This window comes from Pteropus vampyrus, unplaced genomic scaffold (assembly GCF_000151845.1).
Source record: "Pteropus vampyrus isolate Shadow unplaced genomic scaffold, Pvam_2.0 Scaffold23, whole genome shotgun sequence".
NCBI classification, from domain to species: Eukaryota; Metazoa; Chordata; class Mammalia; order Chiroptera; family Pteropodidae; genus Pteropus; species Pteropus vampyrus.
Window position 1 is genome coordinate 1,632,430 of NW_011888804.1, and position 19,730 is coordinate 1,652,159.

At 49.3% G+C, this 19,730-nt stretch overlaps 1 protein-coding gene across 5 annotated transcripts in view; it reads left to right on the top strand.

The window, feature by feature from the left end:
- Positions 1–19,730, top strand: part of CAMKK2 (calcium/calmodulin dependent protein kinase kinase 2) — a 44,319-nt gene that overhangs the window by 5,635 nt on the left and 18,954 nt on the right. For 4 of the 5 annotated variants that reach the window (XM_023528207.1, XM_023528208.1, XM_011355770.2 and 1 more), the window contains 7 exons: positions 358–365; positions 7,296–7,804; positions 11,170–11,217; positions 11,960–12,013; positions 12,760–12,811; positions 14,783–14,916; positions 17,185–17,221. In XM_023528207.1, coding sequence (XP_023383975.1) covers positions 7,361–7,804; positions 11,170–11,217; positions 11,960–12,013; positions 12,760–12,811; positions 14,783–14,916; positions 17,185–17,221 — 769 coding nt within the window. In that variant the 5' untranslated portion in view covers positions 358–365; positions 7,296–7,360. Of the gene's footprint in view, positions 1–357; positions 366–7,295; positions 7,805–11,169; positions 11,218–11,959; positions 12,014–12,759; positions 12,812–14,782; positions 14,917–17,184; positions 17,222–19,730 lie in introns of those variants that run through there. The other variant, XM_011355771.2, reaches the window with a different exon arrangement.

Here is a 19,730-nt window from a genome sequence, read left to right on the forward strand (position 1 = left end):
GTCGATTTCATTCTAAGGCAGGGTTCTCCCCCACCTTATTGCTCAAAGTTCCACAAAATCTTAGAGTAAGACTTAGTAGACAGACTTGGGTCACACATTTACTCTTGAATCAGTCACTTGACCAGAACAGTTGATGCTCAGTTGACCAGGCTCGAGTCACATGGGAACCCCTGAAGCCGCTGGTGCAGACAGCTCTGTGCAGCCACCTTTCCTATGGAAAGACGGGTTCCCATCATGATCAGACAGCTGTTATCAGACTAAGGGAGCAGAGATTCTAGGCCTGCTAAAGAAAGCTGACCTGCGAATGGCGTTGGGATGACTGAAATAAACAGTGACCTCTAGTCAATATGTATTGAGTGCCAGTGGTATTCTAGAAAGTTCTAGGTCCTGGAGTTCAGCAGTAAATAAGAAGGGCAAAGCTGCAGCTCGCGGAAGTGAAATCAAATCCATGTCTTCATGCCCGGATCCTGTGCATTTCTTTCTGAGCATCGTAAGACCGTGGCTTTGCTCTCGCTCCTCTCACACAGGTGGCGGCAGTCCCAGGAAGGCAGAGGAGTGGGCTGTACGTTTTCCCCTTTGTTAGAGATTTTGGCCCAGCCTGAACTTTATTCAGGACACAGCACGTGGACGTTGCAAGACCATACCTGAAAAACTTAGTCCCTTCCTGAAAAACCCCAACCAGTTTTAGCTCTGCCTGGAACCACTGCATGACTTCAGGGCGAATCAGGAAACCTTTCTGAGCCTTCATTCTCTCATGGGTGAACTGAAAGGGCTGGAGCAGGTGACCACTGACGTGCGCTCTTAGCTCTAACATCTGATGAGCCTCAGAGCAGGGCCCGCAGGGCTGAGATAGGCCACGGGATGTGGAAAGGGGGAGGGCGTGTAAGGTGGCGCTCAGCCTGTCCTTGGTACTCAGTCTGTCATGTTGGGAAGGCAGGGGGGAGTGGTGAGGACTGTGACATGCTGTCCAAAGCGGCAGTGAGTCGTTCCCGGGAGAGAGCATGGGCCCCGTGCACTCAGAGTGTCCAGTTCTTCAAGAGACTGGACATTTTGGTTTTTATATGAAATCTCTCAGCTCTGAAATGTTAGCATCTTCAAATAGTTTTAAACACAGCATAGGCTAAGCAAAGTACGTCAGTGGCCGGATGTCACCCGAGAGTCCCCATTTGCCACCTCTTTGCTCTAGAGACTGTGATGGGCATGGGGATCTGCGCATTTGAAGGCTGGAGCTGTTTTCCCTGCTCTCTGCCAAGAGAGAGCCTTCGTCTCCGGGGAGATAGTTGGTTTCAAAGAGTCCAAACCAAAGAGCGTTCAAGAAGAGATGTCTGTAAGAGTTGGTGTCACTGAATCTGATAAGACTGCTTGGCTGGGCCAAGGTCCGGAATTTGAGATGTTCAGCTGATGTCAGAGCCTTTGGCGCTGTGGCTGAGGCAGCCGAGCCTCCCCAGTCTCCTCTTTAAACCCCAAGAAATACCTTCTGAATCGTGGTCTCTGAGGCAGCCAGCTTCTCTGGTTGGGGAGCAGCGTTAGTTTGCTGGGGCCGCCATGGCAAACTACCACAAACTGGGTGGCTCAGACAACAATAATGTATTATCTCACCGTTCTGGAGGCCAGAAGTCCAAGATCAAGGTGTCAGCAGGGCGGGTTCCGTCAGAGGCCCTGAGGGAGAATCTGTTCCGTGCCTCTCGCCTAGCTTCCGGTGGCTTGCCGGCAATCTTAGGCGTTCCCCGATCTCTGCTTTCGCGTTCTCATGGCATTCTCCCCGTGTGCAGATCCCTGTCCAGGTTTCTCCTTTTTATAAGGACCCCAGTCATATTGGATGAGGACCCACCGAAAAGGCCTCCTTCTAACTTGATTAGGTCCGTAAAGTCCCTCTCTCCAAATCAGGCCACATTCTGAGGTCCTGAGGTTAGGACTCTAACGTATCTTTTTTAGGGTGCACTTTTCAACCCATAGCAGGTACTGCGGCTTTGCCCTGGGACGCCCCTTCTGCTCTCCATCAGCTGCCCACAAAGCTCTGGAGCTCTGGCCCCTCCAGCAGCCCCCACCCCGCCCATTCCCACCCCCGTCACTCACGCTCACAGTCCTGGGGGCCTTCTTTCCTCCGCTTCGAACAGGTTCCTGCTCCCCACTCTCCCTGGAGATCTCAGCCTAAATATAATTTCCCCACGCGGCCTTCCTCGACTGCCTTCCCATTCAGATCGAAAGTGGGCCACTCTGTTCTCTTGGATCTCATCCTGGTTTTCTCCCCCAGTTTGTGCTTATAGAGTCACTCGCGTGCCTACCTTTAAGAAATCATGTTTGTTTTGTTTATCCAGAACATAGTCGGTTCTCAGTAATTGTCGAAAGAAAACACAGATGAGTAAATTTCCTTTAGGACTTCCCTGGGCCTCAGTTTCCCCAATGAGAGAAGTTACGGCTGGCCAAGTCCGTTATCCCAGGGAGCACATCCTCCCTGGCCTTGGCAGGATCCTTACAGCTATTTTGGACCCCTTTTGTTGTCCCTTGGCATCAGGGGACCCTGCGAAGGGTGGGACTCGGGTCAAGCATGTCCCTGGCACGCTCACTGGCACGCTATGGCTTCCATGGCGGCTCGTCATCTGGTGAGCAGGTGCAGGTTGGAAACGGCCCCCAGGAAAGGGGAACGCGTTTCTGGGGTGCCTGTGCCACTTGGCTTCCTGGCGGAGGAAGGAGCACTGCCTGTCATCCTGGCCCAGAGCCCAGGTCCATCTGCTCTAGGAAAGGTCTGCTTGCTGCGTCGAGCTGCCCTGCGAGAGTGGAGGGGAGCTCGGGGCTGCCAGCCCAGGGCGCTGGGGGAGGCCTTTGGAGCTGGACGAAGGACCCAGGGTTGGGGCAGAAGGCTCAGAGGAGAGGCTCTTGGCATTTTGTTAAATCCAAGCATCTTTGCAGAAAGGTCCTCTCCCTCTGGGGCCCTGAAATCAACATCAAATGCTTAGCTGTCCCTCCATCGCACAGGGCCTGTGAGAATTAAATGAACCAGGCAGAGCAGTTAGCTACGCTGGGCGCATGGTAAGTGCTCAGTTGGATGCTAGCTATTGCTGTGATTTTGCAAACCATAATTTTTTTGTACAGTTCTTTTCTCTTGGGGAGATCATTGATAGGTTTCATCAAATCCTGATAGGACCTGTGACCTTATAGGGTCAGAACATTGGCTTGGACTCTGCAGGGGTCAGTGGCAGAAGGTCTTATTCATCAGACCGAATGGCCATGCCTGCCAGGCCTCACTGCAGACCAACGGCTGCCAGGTGGCCTTCAGGAGGCACCCATTTCAGTCTCAGCCGGTGCATATCTCCTCTCCTCCCTCCTCCAGACCTCAAGGGCCAAGGCCCCTGCCAGACGCCAGTGTGTCAGGGAGACTGATTAAAAGCAGCTTTGCTGGGGGCGGATAGCTTGGTGTCCTTGGCCTGGAGAGGAGATCGATAAGCAATTGTTTTTTCTTTTGGCAAGAAGAAAAAAAATTCTCCATTAACTTTCTCAGGTGCTGGCAGACTGGTTTTCTTTTCAGGAACTCTGCAGCCCTGCCGGAAGTGGCTTTGAGAGGGAAGACAGGCCACTCCAGCTGCTCCCTGCCCCGGGGGATGCGGGCCCACATGGCCGTGGTTCTGGAACCCATAGAAGAGCAGGCATCGGTACCTCATAGTAACATTCTGGACTCAGCCTGGCAGATAGTAGGCATTCGGCAGGTATTTCTACAAAGAATAGCTTTTTGAGCACTTAACCATGTACCAGACAGGATATTGAGTGCTTAGCTCATTCAATAATCTCATGACTATCAGGCAGATGCCCATTTTATAGATAAGAAAACCAAGGCCGAGAGAGGCTAAGTCTCTTGTCCACGGCCAGCCCAAGTAATCGAACTCCAGGGGCACTGCTTTTCCCTCCTGAGAGACAAGGATCATAAGAAAGATATGCAGAGTAACAGCAGCTGGGGCCACAGAGAACATTGAACTTGAGTTGTATGCTTTCACTGACAGGGAAGCCAAGACAGGAACACAGGTAGTGATTTCTTTCTCAGATACAGTGACGGGGAAGAGGGTGGAGGAAAAGGGAATGGACCAACCGCTCCCTCCCCTGCCTCTCATCCCAGCTCCTATCATGGCTACAGTTACCTTCTGTCTTTTAAAAATTCACTTCTGAATTTTTACTTTTTCAAGTAAATGTAAATCCAGTGCAAAGTAATTCCCGTCCCCACCCCACTTCTGCAAAACGAGTATTTTCTCTTGAGGCCGCTGCTACCATTTTCTCGTGTACCTTTCCAGAAATATGTATGCCTGTGCATTTATGTGTGCAAGGTATGGCCTCGTCCCCTCTCCGCCAACAGCAGAGCTAAAGCTTTGGTTTTTATCCCATGTAACAGTGTGTCTTGGAGCTAATTCCTATTAGGATGTATAGAGTCACCTCTTTTCAAATAAATGCATGGTTTTATCCCGGGATACAGGTATAGCTCATTTTATTCACTCCATCCCCTATGTTGGATCCTTTCAAACCCAATCATCTTGTACGTACATCATTTTTTACGTGTGTGAGGTTGTCCATAGGATAAATACCCAGGTGTGGAATTGCTAAGTCATCTGTGCTTTGGGGATTTTGCTAGATATTGTTGAATTTCTCTTCGTTAGGATGGTGCCAAGTTATACTCCCCACAGCCTCACTAAAATAGTATTAGTATTATTATTACATTTTTTGTCTTTGCTCATCTGATACTTGAAAAAGGTGGTTTTCATTGTAGTTTTATTATTATTAATTTCGGTCAAATGTACATAACAAAATTTTCAATTTTAACCATTTTTAGATGTATAATTTAGTGACATTAAATTCACAGTGTTGTGCAACCACCACTATTTCCAGAACTTTTTCGTCACCCCAAACGGAAACAATGACTCCCCAATTCCCTTCTCCACCAGCCTCTGTTCTACTCTCTGTCTCTGTGAATTTGCCTATTCTAAGTACCTCATATTGGCGAAATCATACAGTATTTGTCCTTTAATGTCTGGCTTGTTGCACTTAGCATGTTCTCAAGTTCCAGCACATGTCAGAACTTTATTCCTTTTCATGGCTGAATAATCCAGTGTATGGATGGACCACATTCCATCATCAGTTGTTGGACACTTGGGTTGTTTCCACCTTTTGGCTATTGTGAACAATGCTGCTGTCTATCAATACAGGTGTCTATGTATCTGTTTAGACCCCTGCTTTTAATTCTTTCAGGTATATACTTAGGAGAGAATTGCTGGGTCATGTGGTAATTCTGCGTTTGACTGTTTGAGCGCCCACCAAGCCATTTAGTTATGGTTTGAATTCTCCTTACTATAACTGAAGCTGAGCATCTCGTTGCACAATGGGGTCTTTTGTTCTTTCGCTGTGAACTCTGTGTTCATAAATCGTTTTGGGACACCGTGGTTATTTCCTTAATGCGTTTCCATGAGAGCAGGGACCCCATCTGTCTACGTCACTGTCCAGATTGCCTGACATAGAAGCTGGTCCATAAATACTTGTTGTAGGACTGTCCCAAGAGGGCAACTGGCATTTCTCTGCCTCTCGTCCAGGTCCTCCAGGGACCACTGGCTTTCTGCTCCCATCTGCACTTCCTCTCTATCCCCTCACTGCCATCCAGTGTTCTCAAGAGATAATTTTATTTATTCATAAAATCTCTCTACTCAGCACTTACTGTTTTCCTGGCCTCGTGACGTGGGTGATCAGCACGAAGCCACCACCGTCCGCATCTGCAGACGTGCTCCCTGAATTCTCGTGGCACCTGTGACATTTGTCCGGCAGAATTTGTCAAACACGTGAACCAAAGGTTAATATTCTGTCCTAGAGACGGAAGGAGTTGACAGTCTAAAGGGAGTGTGTCAATCTTATTTTCTTTTAAATTTACATAACATAAAACTAACCATTTAAAACTATATAATTAAGTGCCACTTAGCACATTCACAATTGTACAACCACCACCTCTGTCTAGTTCCAGAACATTTTCACCACCCCAAAAGGAGACCTGCGTCCATTAGCAGTCACTCCACCCCTCTTCTGCCTAACGCCCCCCCAGTCCTAAGTGACCCCTCGCCCACTTTTTGTCTCTATGGGCTTGCCTATTCTAGAAATTTTGTATAAATAGAATCATACAGATGTGACCTTTCGGGTCTGGCTTCCTTTACTTAGCATGATGTTTTCGAAGTTCTTCTAGATTGTGCCACATGTCAGTACTTCGTTCCTTTTTAGGCCTGAAACGTATTCCATCGTGTGTATCCACTACATTTTGCTTATCCATTCATCGGTGGATGGACATGGAGGTTGTTCTCTTCTGGACACTATGACTAATGCTATTTGGGTATAGACTTAGGAACAGGATTGCTAGGTCATGTGATAATTCTTTGGTTAATTTTTTGGGGAACCACCAAGCTATTTGACATCAACGTTTTTGACCTCGTGCTTGCCTTGTCTGGCAGGCACCAGCTGGGGGCCGAATTAGGAAAACGTTAGATAATAGATAGTCGAGCCTGGCTCCTCAGATGACATAAACTGCCTTGACTCACACTCCCTGGGCACCTGTCTGTCCTCTGATGTGACCCCTGACCCCCATTCTCAGTCGAGGATCCTGGGCTGGGAGGCTGGACTGCTGTTCGCGTGGGCTTTGCCGTAAGGGACCTTGAACAAATCCTTTTCCTTCTCTCGAGCCCCAGCTCCCCCATTTTCAGAATGGGGCTATTATCATAGCCAACCAACAACCTCGGGTGCTTGCGAGACGATGCCGACGTGTGGAAGATGTTTCGTAAACTGTAGAGTGCTGTCTGAGTCGCTGCCATGGTGAAGTGATGCAGCCCAGATGTCGCCACGCAGAAGTGTTCCATTTAGCCTGCCCAGCATTCAGAAATATTTGAAATAATTGCAAAGTAAAAAAAAAAAAAAAAAAAAATCAAGAGAACTCGTCTGACATCTTGGGTTTAGGGCTTCTCTTGAAAAACAGTTGGCTTGAGCTGGAAGTGGCTGTGGCCTCTATAGGAGGCTTTTGCTGTTTGGGGGTTTTCTCATACTTGGCTCCCACTGGAATTGAATTTGGAATTCTCGTTATGTGTGTGAGGAGGGGCTTTTAAAATAAGGAAATGTGGGGTGTGTGCTTCTGTATAGTCTCAGAGATCAGATCACATCATGTTTTGCAAGATTTTTTTAGGGTGTCAACCCCAGGCAGGTGAGGCACCAGCTTGGGGCAACAGGAGAGGGCGCCACCCCCCCCCACACCCTGGTTTGGGGGTGGCTGACCCTTCCTCTTTCTGCAGGTGGCGCCGCTGCCCCATGGGAGTGCCCCCGCGTGTCCGTGTTGGACGAGGTTGGCGCACGCACCATGTCATCATGCGTCTCTAGTCAGCCCAGCAGCGACCGGGCCGCCCCCCAGGATGAGCTGGGGGGCGGGGGCGGCAGCAGCAGCGAAGGCCAGAAGCCCTGCGAGGCCCTGCGGGGCCTCTCGTCCCTGAGCATCCGCCTGGGCATGGAGTCCTTCGTCGTGGTCACCGAGTGTGAGCCAGGTTGCACCGTGGACCGCGGTCTGACCCGGGACCGGCCCCTGGAGGCCGATGGCCGAGAGGTCCCCCTCGACGCCGGCTCCCAGGCCCGGCCCCACCTCTCCAGTCGCCAGCTGTCTCTGCAGGAGCGGTCGCAGCTGGACGCGAACGGACGCTGCGTCCACCCGGTCCAGCCCCCCTCGCCCGTGGGCTCCCCGCAGTCGTCGCCGCGGCTGCCCCGGCGGCCCACGGTGGAGTCCCACCACGTCTCCATCACTGGGATGCAGGTGCGTGAGCCCGTGTTTGCTGGGGCGCAGGGGTCTCTGTGTTAGGCGGGCTCCCCCAGAAGGATTCTTGATTTGGGAAGTGACCCCAGGAAACCTGGTCCCAGACAGAAGCGAGAGGGAAGGGAAGTTGACAGAGGGTGCAGTTACGGAGCGGGCTGCCACCATGGGCACCGGGGCTCCACCGTCTGGGGGACCTGGGAGACAGGTAGAACAGAAGCCTCAGGGTCATCCCACCGGAGGCGCAGGGAGCTGGGGCTTTTGCACCAACTCCTGGCAGCCTGGTGAGGGCGGCTGAGGGTGGGTGACTTGCCCTGAGTGTGGGCAGAGCCGCTGTGGGGTTCAGAACGAGCTTCTAGCAAAGAGATGCAAGTGCTGGCAGCTGGAAGCTATGCTAGGGGCTCTGAAATGGGAGCAGCAGGTCCCCAAGAGACCCCTCGACCTGACAGCATGGCCCCTACTGCCGAGTGTCTGCCGGGCACTGTGTTCAGCGCTGTGCGTGCGTTTCTCATTTGATCCTTACAGTAAACTTGGAGGTAGCTTGGGACTCAGATCCCCACCTGGTTCACGGGGCCCTGCGCCATCTGCCCCGCCCTTCTCTGCCCGCCCCCATGTCTTACACTTCCACTGCCCAGTGGCAGGGCTCCATCCTCACCCACCGCCTTATATACCTCATACCCACACTCATTCCCTCAGGCCTGTGCCTTTGCTGTCGCCTCTGTTTGGAGCCTCTCCCGACTTTGCAAAGTCACCCGATGTCTCAGTTCGAATGTCACTTCCTCACACAGGCCTCTCGGACCGCCCTCTCTAAGCAGCCATCAGCCCTCAGGCCCTCTCTGTCCTGTCTCCCCATCGACTTTCTTTCACAGCGCTTGTCACCATCTGATTATTTTGTGTCTAGTTGCTCTTGCTCGTTGCCTGTCCCCTCTCAGCCGGAAGGTTAAGTTCCATAGGAAGTCTTACCCACCATCGTGTCCCCAGCCCCTCTGACAGTGACTGGCACATGGTAGGAGCTCGAAAATATTTGTTGAGAGAATGAATGAATTTAATTAAGAGAAGCCTGGAAATCAGAAATGGTTTTCGAAAGTGGTTGACATTTAACTGCATTTCGAAGGCCGGGTAGAACTTTCATAATTGGAGATGGGAACACACAGAAAAGAACACGCGGGGGTAGGTGTGCGGCGTACGCAGAGGCCCAGAGGCAGAAGGCATGATGTGGGGAGAAGGGCAGCCAAGGGTTCAGTTAGCTGGAGTATGGGGGGCACTGTGGCATCAGGGCTGGAGGGACAGTTAGAATTGAGTCAGTTTAGAGAAACATAGACCCCACCCCCCAAAAAACACAATAGGGGTTCTTTATCATGTAAAACAATTCGGGAGCTAGGTATTAGGGACTGGAGTGAAGGTTCTTTTGTTGCTTTTGTCCTTAAAACCTCATGGTCTCAGGATGGCTGCTGTGGCTCTAGCTTTCACAGCTCTATTCCAGGCAGGAAGAAGGAGCAGGGAAGAAGGACAAAAGCTTTCTGCCTCCTAAGCCAGCCCTCTTCCCTGGAAGCTCTACTCAATTACTGCCTACCTCTTGCTAGCCAGAACACAGTCAGTCACTTGGCCACCCTTAGCTATAAGAGAGGCTAGGAAGTAAAGTTTTTTTCAGGACTCAGGAGAGTGAAAGCAACACTGGAGAAAAATGCTGGAAACAACTTAAAATGTCTACCAGCGAGGGGAGGGCTCTGTGAGCCATGGACAGCAGGTCAGAAGACACAGGTCACGTGTACACTCTGACATGGAACTACCTCCAGGGAAAGGACATTGAGAAATGAGTCAATGTGACACCACGTATGCCTCCTCATACCCCATTCCAAAACAATACACTGCTTTCTACAGGTGCCTGTATGTGCGCATTTACATAGAAAAAGGCCTAGGAGTTTATACACCAGGCAGATATCAAGGTTTGGGCAGGAGAGGGCTAGATGAGGGTGGCGGGTGCCGGGGGGATGTTGGGTTTATCGCTAATACCCAAAGTTCTGTTTCCGTCGCGTTTCTTTTCCCAGTTTTACCTCGTGTCACTTAACATCTCCCCCTCATTCTATTGAGGTACGATGAAAGGAAAATAAACTGCATGTTTTCAAGTGTATGATAGGATCAGTTCTGATGTATACGTACACCTGTAAGACCATCACCCCAATCAAGGTCACAGACGTTTCCAGCACACCCAGCAACGCATCCCTCCCCCGCACCCCTTTCCCCCGTACCCGCAGACCTGCTTTTTTATCGTTACAGATTCGTTTGCAAGTTCTAGGGTTTTGTGTTAGTGGAATTGTCGAGGATTTCCTCCTTTTCAGCTTAGCTTCTTTCGCAGTATAATGATTGAGATTTGTCCATACACCGGCATTTCCTTCATTTTCGCTGCTACATAGTATTCCATCGTTTAGATGCGCCCCAGCTTGTTGATCCATTTACCCGCTGATGGACATTCAGGTTGTTTCCAGTTTGACTTTTACAAGCAACACCGTTACGAACATTTGTGTACATGTCTTTGCCTGGACACGTGTTTTCATTTCTCTTGGATAAATACCTGGAAATAGAATGGCTGGGTTGTATGGTGGATGTTTGTTAAGGAACCGTCAAACTGTTTTTTCAAAGAGGCTGCATCATTCCAAATTCCCACCATATGTTCTGACTAAACTAAATGTTTTAGCTCGTCTAATGGGTGTGGTTTTAATTTACATTTCCCCATGACTAATGATGTTGAGCATCTTTTCATGTGCTTATTGATCATTTGTATCTTCTTTAGAGAAATGTCTTTTGAAATCTTTTGCCCATTTTTTAAATTGGGTTGTCTTCCTATTAATGAGTCGTAAGAGCTCTTTGTATATTTGGCTCATCTTTCATTTTCTTAGTAGTGTCTTGAAGAGCAAAAGTTTTAATTTTGATGCAGTCCAGTTTGTCATTTGTTTCCGTTTCTGTTTTGTGCTTTTTCTGTATTATCTAAGAAACCTTAGTCTGTCCCAAGGTCACACAGATTATCTCTTATTGTGTCACTTTATGTTTTTCTAGGACAACATAGTCATGGATTACTTGTTTAATTTAAAATTAAGTTTTTATAAGTGGGAACGACATTTAAAAAATGGTTATAAAAAGAGTATGTACTGTTCATTGATTTTTTCGCAGCATACAGAAACTGTTGTTAGAAGGCAGGCTAGGGGTCACCCCGGAGGAGGCCAAGTGACTGGGAGGTGCTTCCGGAGAGCTGGGAATGTGTTCTTTTTTGATTCGGGTCTGGGTTACAAGTGTTTTGTTTCGTTCGGTAAAAAACTTTTCTAGCTGCAAACTTAAAATTCGCATTCTGTGTGTTTCTGCTTACTTTCCAGGATTGCGTACAGCTCAATCAATACACACTGAAGGATGAAATTGGAAAGGTACGTCTCCTAGGAGCCAGGCTGGTTTTCCACATCTAACGGGGTGGGGGGTGGGGCTCTAGAGCTGGGAGTGGAAGAGAAGCCCTTAGAGGTGAGGTTGGGGGAGGGGAGGGTTTTGTGATTTATGGCCAATTTGTTTTGTTTTGTTTTCACGTCATGATCTTAACATGTTTCTGCAAAAGCACAGAGAGCGTCCAGGGAAATCCCATATCACTAGGGTGATAGTTAGAGTCCCCCGCTGCCATATGAGTGTTGGTTCTTCCCCCTAAGATACTCTCGCATCTACTTTTGCTTTTGTTGCTGCCAGTGGGCAGAATCACTGCAGGGGTGAAAGGCTCACGTGCCAATAGAGAGCAAGTGAGTAATAAACGAGCACAGCGTGCTGGGTGTAAGACAGTGGCATTGGCGAGGGCTCCGAGCATGGAGCGGGCTAGGTGTGAGCGTGGAGAGTAGTGAGGTCTGCGGCGAACTGTACCATACGGAAATGACGATGGCTCCATATGGTCAGATCTTTTGATTTTTTTCAAAACAGGCTGATAATCTGGATTTTTATATCCAAGTTTTCTGTTTTTTTTTTTTTTTTTTAAATGTTGGCAACTAATTCAAAACTTTCTAAAAACGGTAGGTCCAACAAAATACAATTGCAGGGCAGATTTGGCCAGTTTGCAGCGTCTGTCTCAGGGTCCTCGTTTTGCAGATCATGACTCTGGATAGTATGTCATGGTCCTCTCCCTTTATCCAGGGCTCCTACGGCGTGGTCAAGTTGGCTTATAACGAAAATGACAACACCTACTACGTGAGTATCCACATCCCGCTTCCCGCCCCCATCCTCGTCCAAAGAAAGAGCCTCCGTTCCAGCACTCAGCTTCCTGGAAGCTTTTCTTAGCCGTCGCCTCCTTTTATTCTTAGATCGCATTCCTTTTGTGCATTAGGAAGGAAAGTGGCATTTCCATTTTACAGGTGGAAATGGGGAGGTGAAGCGATGGCCCAGGAAGAATGAATGAATAAATTCAGCCGATGTCTTATATCCCGACTCTGGGCTACCATTTCTACATCCTCCCATAGCACCGAGAATCGGGCGGTCGTGAGCCAAAATGGCCCTGATCGCTGAGGCTTTGGAGTTAGTCCGATGTGGATTCACATCCTGGCTCTCCCATGTGCCAACTGCACGACCTTGGACAAGTGACATAACTATTGAACCTCGGTATCCTCGTGTGTAAAACAGCCAGTCATACCCCTCCCTCGCCTGTCATGTCATTGCATTCATGTCTTGGTGGCAGTGAGTCCCAAGACTCACGGCCTCTCAGATGGTAGAGCTGACCCAGAACCTCAGAAGCACCCTCAGGGCTGAGGGGACCCCATAAATCCAGCTTCCATGCAACCTGGAGTTGCTCGACCCCCTCTGGTGACAGGACTCTCATGACATTTTCTGAAAACAGCCAGGGGGCCCGGAGCTCCGGCGGGCCTGGAGGTTCGGAACGCTCCCGCCGCCCTCCTGCCCGCTTTGGCTGCGATGTGGGGTCTTGGTCTTTTCTCCCACAGGCGATGAAGGTGCTGTCCAAAAAGAAGCTGATCCGGCAGGCGGGCTTTCCACGTGAGTTTGGTGGGTCAGGCGGGCCTTCGTTCTTAGGGGCAGGGGCTGGGGCAAGACAATAGGCCCCACTGAATGGTGTCCCCTACAGAGAGTGCCCTGCGTGGACACCCCAGAGACAGCGCTGGGCCGCCTACTGAGGTTCTTAAATTCATTTTTATTAAAAAAATATTTATTAAAATAATACAGGTTTCCAGCCGAAACTGGATTTCGTTAACCAATGTCACCATAAAAAAAAAAATGAATTAAAATAAATAAATAACAAATAAACAAAAATAAATAAAATAATGTAATAGAGGTTTCAAGTCAAAAAATCCGTTAGAAGAAAACAGTTGGACGGTTCTTCAAAACGTTAACCATGGAGTTACCCTATGACCTAGTAATTCTGGTCCTAGGTGTATATACCCAAGAGAATGGAAAACACATGTTCGCACAAAAGCTGGTACATAAGTGTTATAGCAGCTCTAGTCACAGTAGCCAAAAGGTGGAAACAGCCCAAATGTCCGTCAGTGGATGATTGGATAAACAAAAGGTGGTCCATCCATCCAATGGAATATTACTCAGCCGTGAAAAGGGACGAAGCACTGACACACGCTACACCATGGAAGAACCTTGAAAACATGCCGAGTAAAAGAAGCCAGACGCAAAAGGTTGCATATTGTATGATTCTGCTTATATGGACTGTCCAGAATGGGTCCATTCACAGAGACAGAAAGCAGATCGGTGGTTTCGGGGGCTGGCACTAAGGGGAGCGAAGGAAGACTGCTAATAGGTGTGGGGCTTTTGGGGGGTTGGGACATGAAAACGTTCTGGATTAGATAGCGATGATGGTTATACAGAGTTGCAAATGCGCTAATCGAATTATACATTTCAAAATGAATTTTAAAAAATTAAATACAATGAGGTATTTGAATTATATCCAAAAAAAAAGAAAGCCATCAGAGAGCAGGAGGGCTTATAACAGGTTCCTGCCGTGCTCCCTCCCCTTACAGGCAGCCCCCACGTTTAGCTCTTTAAGGAGCTGGTAATTAAGCTGGTAATGGTAGACCTGCAGATGAGCGTATGAGAAGCTGCTCCAACATAAGCTCCCTGCCAGCATTGCTGGGCAAAGCGTTGGCTTGGGCCATAACCAGAACGTAGATAAGAGAAAAGGTAAACCCCCTCCGATGACCAGGATCCTGGTTTATCCTGCTTATCTGAACTTTGAGACAGATACCCTCGCGTGTCGTTACTTTTCGACTTATCGACTTGGGGCACGTACTTCTGACTTGCTCTGGAGACGGGTGAGGATTTCACGCGCTCACACCACTCCTTACCTTCCATCCCCAACCAGACGACGAAACGCTCCGGCGATGTTTCGCTCCTTGTCATGACCGCACTCGGCACTTCTCTCCAGCAGTGCAGCAGGTGTCTCCGGACCCCTCGCTTCGTCGACGAGGCCGTTAGCGCCCTTCCTCCTCCTTAGAGCTCCCCTTTTCTCCTTTCACGTCCCGCTTCTGACCCCTGCCCCTTTGCTCTCACGTCTCAAGGCAGATCACGTCTACGTTCGGTTCTGTTAATTACAGATCCGATTACATACAGTGTGACATAATAAGCGTTTTCACTATGGGTCTTTCTATCATTGTGACCTATTGATTGTCAGTCACTGCAGGGCCAAACAGTGAACTCATTCATTGCCTTTCTTTTCGTCATGGTCTTTTTTTTTTTTTTTGTCTCTTCGTTTCTTATTTTCCTATTTCTGACTTCATTTTATGTCTCTGTTCTATTCATGAGTTAAAGACATGAGGGGTAATGTTTTCATCCATCTTATGGGAAAGCTGAGACACAGAGAGGAAACGTGATTGCCTGACCCTGGGATGTTGAGATTGCCAAGCCAGACCCCAGACTTCTCTTCCCCACACCTCGGTGAACTCCAGCCCTCTGCAGGGGAACGTCTCTTTGCCCTGACCCTGAGATGATTTGTGTCTCCTTCAGGTCGTCCCCCACCTCGAGGCACTCGGCCAGCTCCGGGAGGCTGCATCCAGCCCAGGGGCCCCATTGAGCAGGTGTACCAAGAAATCGCCATCCTCAAGAAGCTGGATCACCCCAATGTGGTGAAACTAGTAGAGGTGAGGTGGGGGGCCCCGGAGGAGGGAGAGGGGCTGGCGTGGTCCAGCATCGGCTCTGTTATTACCCAGACGCCACCCAGCTGTTTTCCAGGGGCAGCCATACCACATCCGACAGCCCGTTGCAGGACCGAGTCGTAGTTACTGCTCCAGGCGCCTTCGCCCGTTATTTCATGCAGTCTTCACCTGACCCTAAGACTATTTATCGTTCCCATTTTACAGATGAAGAACCTGAGGCTCCTAGGGATACTGAGGCTTCCCTTCACCCATTTCTGTCTCTTCGGAGTCGGTTCTCTTTCCGGTACACATATGTGTAATTGTAGCACAAAGACAGGCACAGACATGTAAACAAATGGGCATGGCTGTGTTCTGATAAAACTTTATGTACAAAAACAAGCAGAGGGCCGGGTTTGGTCTGTGTGCTGTAGTTTGCCAACCACTGCTCTAGATCAGCAGTTCTCATACTTTTTGGTTTCAGGACACGTTTATAGTCTTAAAAATTATTGAAGACCCCCAAAAGCTTTTGTTTATGTGCGTCATATTTACCACATTAGGATTTAAAACTGAGAAATCTAAAAAATTATGTATCAGTTTGTTTAAAACAATAATAATCCTACTTCATATTAACATAAGTGATCTTTTTATGAAAAATATATTTTCTGAAACAAAAAACGTAGTGAAAAGAGTGGTGTAGTTTTACACTTTTGCACATTTTTGTTGTCATTTTTTAATGTCTGGCTTAATAGAAGACAACTGGGTTCTCAAATCCGCTCCTGCATTCAGCCTGTTGTGACATCACGTGTCACGTGGTTTCTGGAAAATCCGTGTACACTCGTGGGGAATGAGAGTGAAAAGGCAAATATTGTCTTAGTATTAAAGGGAAAATAGTTTCAACCTCGTGGACTCCCCGAAAGCATCTTGGGGACTCCTAGAAGTCCCCGGACCACATTTGGAGCACCTCTGGTCTAGGTGACAAGGACAAGGAAACCACGTGTGATAAGGTCCTTTATTGAGTGTATGTTCATAGCGTTGTGGGAGGACGAAGTGGGAACAGCCAGCTCAGCCTCAAGGGGCTGGGGACGGCTTCTCAGGGGAAGTGATGTTTGCGATGGCCCAGTTGTTCTGGGTGGAGAAGACAGGGACAGGCATCACGGGGCAGGAACGGCATGTGCAAAGGGCCAGAGGCCTCTATTTGGTGGAAAGGTGCACCCCCGCCTTTGGTAGGTGGGAGGGTCAGCAGCCGCACCTCCTGGGGTCCACTGGGTTCAGAACTCTAGGTGCGCCAGGCCCTGCGTCTGCCTTTCTGCACAGGACAGGGCTTAGGGCTCCAGGTTGGCTGCCCCGGGCCTCTGCCTAGGGTTCACCCCTTTCCCAAGGCTCCTTCCCTGTGGACCTTGGATGGCTGGGGAAGGCAAGCGTCATGCGGAAGGAGGCAGGAGGACCGGTCTAGCCAAGGAGCCTGTTTTTGTTTCTTTCCAAAGAAGAGAGATGTGGCTTCAGGCCATCACCACCTCAACGCACAGACGCTTGAGTTGGCATCTTAGAGGAAGCCCCAGGGCATCGGTTAGCAAGATGCCCCAAGGCATTGGTTAGCAACGGCTCTGGGTCCTGGCAGGATCTCCCTTCTCCCCACTGCCCTGTGACATGTGGCTTCTCCACCGAACAAGACTGTTTGCCAGCCTGCCTGTTTGTTCCTGCATCAGACATTTCCCGAGCACCTACTAGGGCACCGGAGAGACAACCAGGGAGGGTGCAGCCTGGTGCCTGCCCTTTGGAAAGAAGGAGAAAGATCGAAATAGTGATAAGAAGGAAGCGGGAGGGTCTCGAGACGACAGAGAGAGGAAGTGCTGTGGCAGTTCCAGGCGGGGAGATGTCACTTCCTGCTGGGGGATGGAGATGGGGACAGGATCTGAATTTTTACCCTTTGGACCACTTGTCGTCTCCTAGGCGACAGGTGGGATTTTTGTTCAAGCCGAGACATTTCCCGGGAGGAATTTGCCCCCTGCCTTTTGCAACCTCCTTTCTGGGTGTTTCGGGCCCTTGATGGTTGGGCTAGAAGGTGCTCATTTTCCAGGTGGCCTTTGGGATCGCACACTTGGGTTTTTTTTCCTGTGCCCTTCACCGTTAACTGGGAAAAACAGAGGAAAGTGCAGCCGTCCCGTTAGCAAACGCAGTCACGTGGCCGCGGCTTCCTGTCTGCTCATCCCGTTTTTTCTCTCTTCTCCTCCCTGTTCCTTGTCTCCGGCCTGTCTCCCACGGCTGTGCCAACAGGTCCTGGATGACCCCACTGAGGACCATCTGTACATGGGTAAGACTCGAGCCCTTGCCTTCTGCCACCCTCGCTCAGGCAGCTCCCACCAAGGACAACTTCCCCTTTCCCGCTCCAGCTGGGCCCCGCAGTGAGCCCTGTAGAAGGCTGCACCCCTGATTTGAAACAGGAGGTAGAATGGAGTTCTTGCTAAGACTTTCTTCATCTCTCTCCATTCCTTTGCACATATTTATCGAGCGCCTGCTATATGCTGGGCACTGCACTAGCCACTGATCAGTATGAAAGGCGAGGCCCTACCCTTGTGACGCTGACCTTCTAGTCAGGGAAGACAGGTCGTCGTCAACTAAATAAAACATAACTTCAGATAGGTGCTCTGAAGGTTAAGTAGGGTGACGTGGGAGAGTGAGATGGAGGGGATGCTTCAGATAGGAGGTGCCCGTTCAGCACTTGCATGTCAAGGACGTAGTCCTGTTACATCTGGGGAAGAGTGTTCCAGGCAGAGGGAACAGCAGGTACAAAGGCCCTGAGGCCGGTGGGAGCTTAGTGTGTTTGAGAGAAATGTGGCAGGGGCAGAGTAAACCAGAGAGAGGGGTAGGGTTGAGGATGGAGGGCCCGGGAGGCTAAGGTGGGGCATCTGGAGCCTGCGGGGACCATCGAAGGGTCTGGGCACTGCTCACAGAAATGGAAAAACTCAGGTGTGTCCTCAGAGATCTCATTTTTTAAAAATGGCGAGGACGTGGGGCAGCCCTCAGTCACTTCTCAGCATAAAGGCTGCTGAGGGCAGGCTAATTCAAAACTGGGCAGCAGGCTGTTGGGCCCAGGAATAGGTGATCGGCAGGTCACGTGTCTTGGTACTGTCTGGCCTGGGTGGGCATTCAGACGAGTCCGTGCATTTTGAGCAGGCCCAGATGACGGCCAGGAAGGGCATCAAAGAGATGATAGGGGTCGGCACGGCCAAGGCCAGCCTGGAATCAGGGCTCTCCCGGATGAGCACGGGGATGATCCTTTCTGCACAAGGAGTGATCGATCATAAAGTAATGAATATGATTTGAAAATAGAGCTCAGAGTTCATCTTCCCCTATTGCGGCTGCTATGGTTCCGTTTTGAGGATGCTGTTGTTGCTTTGGATGTTTTACTTTTTATTTCTCCTCCGGGTTTTTATTATGAAAAATGTTAAGCCTACAGAAAAGTCGAAAGAATACTGTAATGGATACTTGTATACCTACTACCCAGATTCAACAGTATCTTTTCGTCATGTTTGCTTGATCCGTCTAGCCACCCACCCATGCATTTCTCTGTGTTTTTTTGCTGAACTGTCCAAAAGTGAAGTAGCAGATGTCATCACCTCTGAAGAAGTCAGTGCTAGTTCCTTAAGAGCATCTCGTATTCTAAGGGCAGTCCGTATTCAAATTTTAGAACTCTTAAACAACTTCCGTTACAGACAATTTAGAAGTTGTACAGTGAATAACATCAGATATGTTAACTCGAAACAATTACGGAAGAAATATTATAAAGATGTGAACATTACAGAATTGCAGTATTTCCCAAATGTGGTACTATCACCACTTTAAATACATGAGACAATTTTAGGTGGCACACAGACAAACATTTAAAAAGAATTTTTAGATTTAATTTACTGTTGTATAAGAAAAACTATAACCAGCACAGTAAAAGCACAATTTCGTGGATATCGTTACCTAAGATAAGGCTAACAATTTTAAAACTGAGTCTATTTAAAGAGAAATATCAAATAATAGTTTACATGGTACATAGATATAGCCAGATTATGAACGTGGTAGGCAAATAAGTGAAGTTTGGGGAAATATAGCAGAAATCATAAAGTGTAAAAGGTAGTTTTTGGCCCAGAATGGCATTTTCAGGCTAATTCACTCACTCAGGGCCCCAGACCTGACATGGCTTTGGGCTGTTTCTGAGGAGGTGGTTTGTTCATTCAACAAACATTACAGTTGTCAGGTCCTGTTCCAGGTTCCTTAGTGAACAAAACTCAAAAGGCCCTGCCCTTGGGGTATTTTATCGCTCTAGTGAGGACAGACAGACGCTCAGTCACTGAGCATTTTGTGTAGGCTTCGAAGGTGACAACACTGTGGAGAAAAGAAACCTGAGCAGGGTCAGGGAGCCAGGAGTCCGGGATGGGGGACCGGGAAATAGAGCGGCTCCTCCGGATGCCTCACGGAGGTGACATTTGTGCAGGACAGTGGGGACCAGGTAACAAGGACATTTTACCGCCTCGTGAGACCTTGCCTTTCACTCTGAGCGAGAAGGGAGCCATTGCGGGGGCCGAGCAATGGGGTCCAGTGATATGCATCAAAAGAACACCGCCCAGATCCTTGGGAGGTCACCTGAGTTTGAACCTGGAGAGAGTTTTTCACTCCTCGAGGTGCCGCTGTGACAAGGAGCCATGCTGCCCTTTGGTATATGATTCCAGAAGTTCTGGAAATCTTTCCTGGGTACATGCAAGGCCCGCAGCAGGTATGGGTAAGGGGCCTGCAGCTGCAGATGTGACCCTCAGAGGGCCGAGAACGTGATC